Source organism: Trichosurus vulpecula, chromosome 5, assembly GCF_011100635.1.
Source record: "Trichosurus vulpecula isolate mTriVul1 chromosome 5, mTriVul1.pri, whole genome shotgun sequence".
NCBI classification, from domain to species: Eukaryota; Metazoa; Chordata; class Mammalia; order Diprotodontia; family Phalangeridae; genus Trichosurus; species Trichosurus vulpecula.
The window spans coordinates 120,438,279-120,448,962 of NC_050577.1; the positions used below are offsets into that span (position 1 = coordinate 120,438,279).

General features: G+C 41.8%; 1 protein-coding gene across 1 annotated transcript; it reads left to right on the forward strand.

Moving 5' to 3' along the window:
* Positions 1-268: 268 nt before the first annotated feature.
* PAX4 (paired box 4) lies at positions 269-3,412 on the forward strand. The gene is made up of 8 exons (XM_036760628.1): positions 269-281; positions 673-803; positions 1,089-1,304; positions 1,673-1,748; positions 2,122-2,247; positions 2,580-2,662; positions 2,821-2,890; positions 3,372-3,412. Exons 1-8 carry the CDS (start codon positions 269-271, stop codon positions 3,410-3,412), a joined length of 756 nt encoding a protein of 251 aa, XP_036616523.1.
* Positions 3,413-10,684: the final 7,272 nt, after the last annotated feature.

The window sequence follows — 10,684 nt, forward strand, 5'->3', positions numbered from 1 at the left end:
TAATATGTGGAAAGTGCTTAAAATACTATATACATGGTAGCCATTATCATTATGCCAGTCTGCCTGTCCTTCAGTTAGTAGAGTAATATGCTAATATCACTCTGGGACACAAGTTAGTACCATTTCTAGACTAATTATGCAAGGGAATGTCTATAAATTTTCTATCACTACAGGTCCAATCCTAAAGCAGGAGATAGCCCAGTCTTGCCTCCCCACATTCCTGATCCTCATATCTGCTTTTCTCTAGTCAGGCAAATCATCCAAGGTCATGCAGCAAAACGGTAAGAGAAACCCAGGGAAAGCTATGGTGGGGTGGGGTGGGGTGGTGACTGATCCATTTAGGACTTTACCTCTCCCATCTCTGACTCATCTACCCTTGACTGTTGTGCTGAGGAACACTCTCCCCTAATATCACATTACTTCACCACCACCCCTAGACCTGAAAGAAAAGTATGACTGGTTGGGAAAAAATTTGCCCCTCAACTATGCCCCAGGGAGCAGGAAGTGGTACCTTTGAGAGGCCCTGAAGAGTAGAGTAGAAATCTGGCCCCTAGCAGTGAGCCCCATCTATCTCAGGAGTCATGCTGGTTGACCCTGAGGTATGCTTTCCTAGGGGGCATCCTACTGCAAGGGGGCGTCAGACTGTGTCTGATACCTCATGCTCCTTCCTAGGGATCAGTAGCGTGAATCAGCTGGGGGGGATCTTTGTGAATGGGCGACCTCTGCCCCAGGGTACCCGGCAGCAGATTGTGAAGCTGGCAGTCAGTGGAGTTCGGCCCTGTGACATCTCCAGAAGCCTCAAGGTAGGAGATGGGGATGGGGAGGGCAAAGTAAGTACCAACCCTGGTGTTGGGTTCTGGTGGGCAGGAAGCTCAATAAGAAACTAGCTCTAGTTTCTATAAAGAATTTTCAAAGGATGCTCCTTGAGGTTGGTAAGTGGGCATCGGGAGCCCCAAAGCAAGACTGTCCTCTGGAGCATTCTCTTGTTTTTGATTCTCGGAGTCTTATTTTGCCTAAGAGGCTTCCTTTGAAAAGAGGCAATTCCTTCCCCCATGCTGTGTACCTCTCCATCCTCCCACCCTACCCAGGTATCTAATGGCTGTGTGAGCAAGATTCTGGGGAGATACTACCGCACAGGTACCCTGGAACCCAAGGGCACTGGGGGAAGCAAGCCTCGCCTAGCTACACCCTCTGTGGTAGCTCGTATTGCCCAGCTCAAGGGTGAGTGCCCAGCTATCTTTGCCTGGGAGATCCGTCACCAGTTATGTGCTGAAGGTCTCTGCACCAAAGACAGGACACCCAGCGTGAGTATTTGTCCCTACCCAGAGAGAAAGGCTGAGCAGAAGCTTATTTCTGGAAGACTGTGGGATACCACCACTAGGGAATGGAAATGAGCCAGGTTCCCTGAGTTCTATTGGGATCTAGAATTTAATTACCTGAAAAGGCGGGGCAAGACAGCAGTGACAAGAGGAAAAGAAAGTTTCAAGAGAGAGAGAAGAGAAAAGACTATTCCTATTTAGTAAACATGGAGAAGGAGCCTGCCAACAAGGGAAAGGGTGGGAGGATGCAGAGGGTTATAGAGAAAAAGAAGTCTGGACCTTAGAGTGAATTCTGAGTGAATTAGCCACCAAATATAGCCCCAGAGTTAGTCCTATACATCTCTCTTGCCCAGGTCTCCTCCATCAACCGCATTCTGAGAGCCTTACAAGAGGACAAGAGACTTCCCTGGACCCAGCTCACACTGCCAGGTGCGAAATGGAGCAATGCATAGGGATGGTAGGGAGGAAGGGAAACAGGTAGGAGAAAAGGGCTATCTATTTATTCCCTCCTAGGCTCTTAAGATTGTCCACCCAGAAACACATTTCAGTATCCCTCACCTGGAATTTGGGCCAGTCCCATAATTCTTGCTTGCAAAGAGTCACTATTGAGTGCTGACTGGACACACTTCTGTCCTTCCTCTGTCTGTGAATCTGTATGTGCAGAATCCATTTGTGCCTGATGCCCCCAGCTCAATTCAGCAAATAGGTTTCCCTTTAGCTCCAGTCACTGTCCCAGGGCTTTTGAGATACTAGAGATCCTATTGCCAAGTACTAACAATCAGCCACTCCCCTCTCCCTGCAGATTTCCCTGCTCCAGGTCTCTACTTTCCCCACACTGGTTCTGATGAACCCCAGGGAGCCAAAGCAGGCACTCGCCAACGAAATCGAACTGTCTTCTCCCCATATCAGGCTGCTGCTCTGGAAAAAGGTGCTGGGTCTAGGAAGAGGAAGGGAAGGTGCTGAGTAGTCTCCTAGAAGAAAATTCCCTCTCCATCCCTCCCCCCAGTCCCCCACTCACCAATCACAATGGCAGCTCAGCCTGACAGGGACAAAATCTTCTTTGGACAATGAGGGTGGCAATAAGGATGGGAAGAAATCAGTGGTAAGATTTAGGCCCTCGGGGCACTGGTTAAGAAGAAATTAGAGGGTGGACCTGCTTTGGGGAACAAGAGAGTTCCAGAATATATCTATCTTCGACATAGAATTAAGGACAGGTGTCTATTACCCTCTCATGCCCTCACTCTGTGAGTCTCCTGGCAGAGTTCCAGAGGGTACAGTATCCTGATCCAGCTACCCGGGGAAAGCTAGCTGCTGCCACCTCTCTGCCTGAGGCTACAGTGAAGGTGAGATGCTAATGAATGGCAGAGTGAGGGCTGAAGGGAGTTCACATCCTGAGTAGAGAAAGGGGTGGGGAGAGGAGCTGGAGTGGGAACACTAGTGTGAGTATATGGGGAGAGATCATGGAACTGGCAGGAGTTTTCTGATCTCATTCCAATCTCAGGTTTGGTTTTCCAACCGAAGAGCCAAATGGAGAAGGGAAGAGAAATTGAAGTGGGAAACTCAATTCCCAGGTGAGTGCCTCTTGATCCTCAACCCTCCAGGTTTAACAAGACCACAATCCCCAACTCATCGATCTTCCTGCCACCTAGTCCACCCATGCCCTTTTCCCCAGCTTTCTCACCACATCCTCCCCTTCCCTATGGGCCAAAGAGAATCAGTCCCTACCCTTACCTTACTCACCCTGCTCTTCCCAGCTCCATGTTCTGAGCAAATCTGGCCCAATCTTGGAGCTGCTTCCCAGGGTCTGGCCTCACAAGATATTACTCCAAAATGGACTGCTTCTGCACAGGTACCAAAAAATAGATGAGGGTTGTGGGGCTGGTCCAGGGGATCTCTCAGCCCATCCCCTAGTTTGTTTTAGGGAGGCCAAAAAGCTAATTCCAGCCTTCCTGGTGTAGGAATGATCCTGATTTCTCCCCAGGACCACTAATATGGAGGCACAGGAAGGTAGGTGAAGTTTCCTCTCCCTCTTCTTATTTTTTTCCCTGGCAGCTCCCAACCAGCCCTCCCATGCCTCCTCTTCTTGCCTCTGAGCTGTCAGAACCACATCACTATCAACTGTGCTTGGGGACAGCATTAGGAAGGTATATGAGCGATGCCTTACCCTGTGTCTGGCAAGAATCATGTGGTGGTAAGAACCCAGAGCCTTTGCCTCTCTCCTTCATTCTCAGGTCATGCAGAGGGAGGGGCTGACTTCCCCTGACCCATTGGCAGATAAGAATCACAAACTGGAGTCAAAATGGAAGCTGAGTCCAGCTTCACATCATTCCCTCCCTTGAGAGGGCACAAAGCTAGGGAAGGAGCAGCATCTTCATGATATTCTTTCTGTACAAATCTAATTTCAGCAGCAACAGCCCAGGATATTGGGGATAGAGGGTGGAAGACCAAATGTCTATTCGTTTTGAATTCAGGAATAAAGTGTCTCAGCTCTTCTTTCTCTATGAGGGGGATTGGGAAGGACAGGGCTCACCATGCTGTCTTTGTCACTACAGGACAAATATCCATTGGAGCATCATATTCTGGACATAGCACACCTTTGTCACCAATGCCCTTCCCTGCCTTGGATACTCAGCCCTTCTTTCCACCATCCCTACCTTGTGTCTTCATGCCTTTCATTCCCTCTCCTGCCGTTGCTAGCCCCCTCCCACTCTAAGAAGTGGAGTGGAATAGAAAGCATTATGATATACAGGAAAAATTCCACTCTTAACTCTGCCATTTACTAATTGTGTTTCCTTGGCTATCAATAGCCAAGGGGAAAAAATACTCGAAATCACTCATCAATAGAGAAATGCAAATGAAAAGAACTTTGAAGTACTGTCTCACACTCATCAAATTGGCAAAGTGGATAAAAAAGGAAAATGACACATGCTGGAGGGGTTGTGGGAAAATAGATACATTAATACACTGTTGGTGGAGCTGGGAACTGGTCTGGCCATTTTGGAAAGTAATTTAGAACTATGCCCAAAAAGCTATTAAAATATGTATACCCTTTGACCCAGTGATACCACTATGAGGTCTATACCCCAAAGATATCAGAGGAAAAGAAAAAGGAACCATATGTACAAAAATGTTTTTACCAGCTTCTTTTCGTGATGGCAAAGAATTGGAAATGGATAGGGTGTGCATCAACTGGCACACCAATTGGAATGGTAAACAAACTATAAATGTGATGGAATACTATTGTGCTGTAAGAAGTGAAGACTTTCAGAGGACTCAAGATGAAATACGCTACCCACCTCTGGATGGAGAGGTGATGGACTCAGAGTACAAATTAAGTCACACTTCTTTTCTTTCCTTTCTGCTTTCCTTCTTTCTTCTGTGTTTTGGACATGGCTAATGCAAACATTAGTTTTCTTTACTACATGTGTTTATAATATGTTTTGTTTTTCTTGTTTTCTCAGTGAGTGGAGAAGGGGAAGTAGTGGGGAGAGAATTAGGAACTGAAAATAAAATAAAATTGAATTTTTAAAAATTATGTTACCTTGCATGAGTCACTTCTCTGGTCCTCAGATTCTTCATCAGTAAAATGACCATTTTGCTAGGGATCTGGATGAAAAAGTTAATAATAAATGATACCTTACCTCTCCATGATTTCATATAATTCAACCCCAAGAAAATCTCATCTCCAAATCTTTGCTTCTCTTCCTCCAGCCTCTATGGGTCACCTGATACTCAAATAACCTCTCATTGTCCAAGCTCTCTCTTCAATGCCCAAGACCTTCTTTCTTGGTTCATCATATAATTGCAGACTAGGAAAGGTTCAGCTACTTTTCAGAAGTGGAGCTTGTGAGATTCCTTTTTACTGGTCTTCCTCCCATCTCTAATAAAAATCTTTTGTTTTTAATAGGAAGATGGTGAAAAGCTTATTACCACTTTCATTTTTCTGGAATGAGAACACGGTGAGGATGGAGTGTGTTCATATACGTGTGTGTGTGTGTGTGTGTGTGTGTGTGTGTGTGTATGTGTTGATAAATGCGGTGGCCAGTCCTGGGCTTGACAGGGGCATGCTCCTATTTGAAATATGTTCCCTATCACTGGGAAAAGAGGAAAATGGAGAAGGAAGGAAAGGGAAAGAACATGGTTTTTCAGGATAAACAAATTTTTATAAAATTTTCCTTCTCTGGAGTTGCCTTGGGAACTTATCTTTTCGGCTGAATTCCCTCTTCTGGGTTTTAAGCATTGCTCCAGAAGGGCCATTCATCACTTTGCTTTTAGGGTGAAACTTTCACACCCCCACACCCCAGGAATAAGGAGAGAGTAATCTATGCTACATCTGAAAAATAATCATCCTTTTCCCCTTTGTCCATGACTTTATTTGGGGTCACAGAGGTATTGCTGGGACTGGCTCAAACTAGTTTCGAAGAAAGATTGTTAATTTCTCGGTATCTGCAAATGCTACAAATTAGAGCTTGATTTATTATTTTGTTGGGCGTCCAGACTTAAGAAAGTGATAGAGAAAGTATTATTAATGCAGATTAAATTTATAAATCTATAATGGGTACATTTATTTTTTGAGAGCCAGTTGTTAAATATTTACCAGTATACCCAAGTCTCTGACACCACTGTCAGACTGCCAGGAAATGGGTGGAGGAGCCATAACCTCTATTTTAAGGTAAAATCACCAGAAAATTCAAGGACTAGAAGAGTCATTTACTTCATCCTTTGGATCCATTCATTCATTCAATAAACATTTATTAAGTGCCTACTCTATGCTGGGCACTGTGCTAAGGATGAGAGATACCTCTCAAGAAGCTTAAAGTGGGGAAGGCAGTGCACAAAAGGAAGTTGAGAACGGATAGGTGTGTCACCAAAGGGTATCTATTAGAAGAAGGCATAATATTCTTGGAAAGTGTAGAGGAAGTGTTGAGTTTCAAAGATAACTCGATCTCCATGATGAGATTTCAGGTGATGAGTTTATCCTGGGGGAAAGTATGATTTTCTTGGAGTCAAAACCAAGTAGGCAGAACTGCACTTATTGTAGACATCTAGCTTATTCTTAAGGCTTTCTGAGAAGAAAACCATCAACTGAGAAAAGGAGCTACTCGATTCCTATTTTGCTTCCATCTTTTCTTGGCCAAGGAGAATGATTTACTAGTAGGAAGCTCTCCAAAAAAAATATGATTAAGAAAATGTTGAAGTCCCAAAGAGATAAGGAAATAGTAAGAGAGTATCTCACTGATATGAGCTTAACTCTCCTGGCCTAAAAGACTTACACCCCAGCGTACTAAAATAGCTTGCAGAAGTGACCCCTGAACTATTAGTGATTTTTGACCAGTTGTGGACAATTGAAGGGGAATGGGAAGATGGAAGAAAGACATATATTGTGTTAATTTATTAAAAGGGGAAGACGATAGATTATAAAATACAAACTTATGAACTTGATATCAATTTTTGGCAAAATTTTAAGTGGAGTATTTAAGAAATGGTCTGTGAGTAATGAGCAGAAGAAAGTCAAATTAGATTCTGCAAAAACAATTATATCAAATCTAATTTCCTTTTTCAATATGGATACTAGACTGATAGATCAGGACAATGCTATAGACATGTATTTGGGCAAATACTATAGACAAATACTTAGATTACAGTAAGAAATTAGACAAATAATAGTTTTCATGTGGACAGAATAGAGAGATGTAGACCAGATGATGGTGGACATACTAGGTGGGTTCATAAGTAGCTGAAAGGCCATATTTTAAAAGCAGTGGCATAGGGTAGGGGCTCTCAGAATGTGGTCCTGTGGAGATCTCCAAAACCATTTTTAAGAGTGAAAGAGGGTCCTGAGACCAAAAAGTTTGAGAATTATTAGTTGAGGGAAAAATATAAAGCCAGAGTGAGACCTCTAGTGGTGTGTTATCATAGGTCTCAGTGCTATATCCTGTTTTATTTGAACACTTTTATCAATGGCTTAGAGAGAAATTCTCATCCCCACATTTGTAGATCACACAAAGTTGGGAGGGATAGCTAATTTACTTGATGATCGAATCAGAAGGCAAGAAGATCCTGACAGGATAGACTGAAGCTCACATTTGATAGGATGGAATTTAGAAGGGATATGTAAATTCCTGTCCTTGTACTAAATACACACAACACACACACACACACACACACACACACACACACAGGCACAAAATGAGGGAAGGAATGGCAGTTCATGCAGAAAATATCCTAGGTTTTAAATGACTAAACACTCAGCATGAGTGAGTAGTGTGAGGTGACTCTCCAGAAAACAAAAATAATCTTAGGTTATATTAATAGAAGTCCTAAAAATTACTTTGATACTTAAGGGAGTTGCCATTATTCTGTCATCCTGGGACTTCCTCCACCGATACGGATTGTAAAACCCCCATGTTCTATTTTACTCTATGTGATGCTTGTCTATGTCTTGCCATAAAATAACAGTCTAATGAGTAGGCTTTGCTTTGTTTTCACAAAAAAAAAATTGTTGATTTTTTTGTTTTTATACCATATCCATTTCCCAATTTGTCCCTCCTTGCTCCCTTTATAGCATGCCTTATAGTCGTGTATATATCCTTATAACAAAGGATAAGAATAGAGGGGAAAACAGTTGAGCAAAACTGACCAAGATACGGCAAAGGTCTGACATATGTAGTATTTCATACTCATGGTCCCCAACGCCAGGAGTGGGGAACCTGCAGCATCGAGGCCACATGTGGCCCTCTAGGTCTTCAAGTGTGGCTCTTTGGATCTAAACTTCACAGAAAAAAATCCCCTTAATAAAAGGATTTGTTCTGTAAAACTTGAACTCAGTCAAAAGGCTGCATCCAAGGACTTAGAAGGACACATGTGGCCTCGAGGCCTCAGGTTTCCCACCACTGCCCTAACCTCTATAAAGAAGCATGGTGGAGTTTGACTAAGTTTGGTCATTACCATTTTACATAATTCTCTACTTCTTTTGATATACAGCTTTAATCAAGGCTTGGGCAGCTAGGTGGCCCAGTGGATTGAATGCCAGACTGGGAATTAGGAAGATTCATCTTCCTGAGTTCAAATCTGGCCTCAGATATTTACTAGCTATGTGACCCTGAATAAGTCACTTAACCCTGTCTGCTTCAGTTTGCTCATCTGTAAAATGAGCTGGATAAGGAAATGGTAAATCACTCCAGTATTTTAGCCAACTCCCAAAATGTGGTCACAAAGAGTTTGACATGACTTAAACAACAAAGAGTTTTGGGATATTCTGTATTGGAGGGTCCATTGTAGTCTTCAGGCTGCCCATTTGTAGCCTCTCATTCTTCACATATGAGCTACCTCCTTTTCTTTTCATATATATCCTTGATGATAGTGTCCTAAACAAGGAAGGTTATTGTCCCATTCTACTTTTCACCCATCAGAATACTGTAATTCAGTTCATTTTACTATATGAACACAATAATGTGTTTAGTTCTGCATACTACCTTTTAAGAGGGGCACTAATAACCTGTATTGTGTCCAGAGGAGAATAACCAGAATGGTGAGACTTAAAACTGGGTGTAAATCTAATGTAAACAATTGGCTCTCGGTACCAAAAGATACACTTTAAAGTTTAATCTGCATTAATAACATTTGTCTCTACTAATTCCTTAAGTCTAAACAATCAAAATAATAAATCAAGCCCTGACTGGTAGTTTGCCATTTCTGAGGTGTAAATGCCAACACTGAATATTCTAATACACCCCTGCAGATTAAGCCATGTCTGAGGATTGTGTGGAGGAATTGAGGGTGTTTATCTGGGAAAAGAACAGAGTTAGGGGAAAATATGAGAGAGAGAGAGAGAGCTTTGCAAATGTGATGGGTTATGTATAAAAAAAATCAGTGTGGTTCCTGTGAACCAAAATAGGAGCAACTGATGGAATTTAGAGGGGGAGGGAGGGTGGTACATATTTGAGTTGAATATAAATTTTTTTTTTTTACAATCAGAGTTGCTTTAAATCATTATAAAGAAGAAATAATCAGAGGGACAGTCTGGGAGGACTGGGAAGACTTGTATGAATTGATATGAAGTGAGCAGAACCAAGAGTAATTTATATAGTGATTACATTATAAAGAAATGGACTTTGAAAGACTTTAGAATTCTGATCAATGCAAAGACCAGCCATAGTTCCAGCATGCTATCTGCCTCTTAACAGAGAGGTATTAGACTCAAGATGCAGAATGAGATATATTTTTTGTGGACATGATCAATGTGGGACTTTGTTTTGCTTGACCATGCAACTCAGTTACAAGGATTTTGTTTTTCTTTATGTGGAGAGGGGTGTGAGAGGGTGAAGAAATAAATGCTTAATTTAAAAAATAAAATTTCAAAAAGTTTTTTTTAATTAAAAAAAGCAGCAAGGGCCTTATGAGGTAGTGAATTCTCCACTACTCATAGTGCTCAAATGGCTACTTGTAAAGGAAGGTATAGAGGGGATTCATATGTTAGGTAACAGTTTGTATAGACAACCTTAAAGGTCCATTCCAGGAGAGATTCTATGACTTTTCATACCTACACTACAATCAGAGGTGTATGGAAACCAGTTTGAAACAGCTTGGGAGAGCCAATTATTGAATTTTCAATGTGAGCATTTATACCTCTGAAATCATCAAACTATAAATCAGGACTTGATTTACTGTTTTGTCAACAGTCTAGACTTAAGAATATTATGGAGAAAATGCTAATAATGTAGATTAAACTCAGAAGCATGTCATAGGTACCCCTCTCTGACCTCCAGATCTGGTTGTACAACCCACAGCATTTCAGAATAGTCATCAAAAGTACTTTTGTGACAGATTTAAAAAAAATAATACCGATACTTTTAATTATTTTCTTTTTTGGAGGCAATCAAGGTTAAGTGACTTGCCCGGGGTCACACAGCTAGTCATTGTTTGAGGGTGGATTTGAACTCAGATCCTTTTGACACCAGGGCCAGTGCTCTATCCACTGGGTCACCTAGTTGTTCTGATACTTTTAATTCTTAAGGAGAAAAGTATTATATGAATTTAAGACCTTATTATTTTTCTAAAATAAATTTCTCCTTTGCTACAGTTTAAGCTTCTGGTTTTTTTTTTTTGTCATTTGCTATAGAACACCAACATTCATCATTTTCCATGACTTGCATTCACAAGATTTGAAAAGACTTACAGCCTGCACTATGGACTAAAGCTAGGCAGGCTCCTAGTAGATCTGTAGGGCAATGGTACGTATCCAAATTTTTTTTAAACCAATGTATCACATCAGCTAAATAAATTGAGCATTCTTTCACAGATGTATAACTATAGGCCCAAAGTATGATGAGGCAGATTTAAACAGCTCCAAAGTATGTAATAAT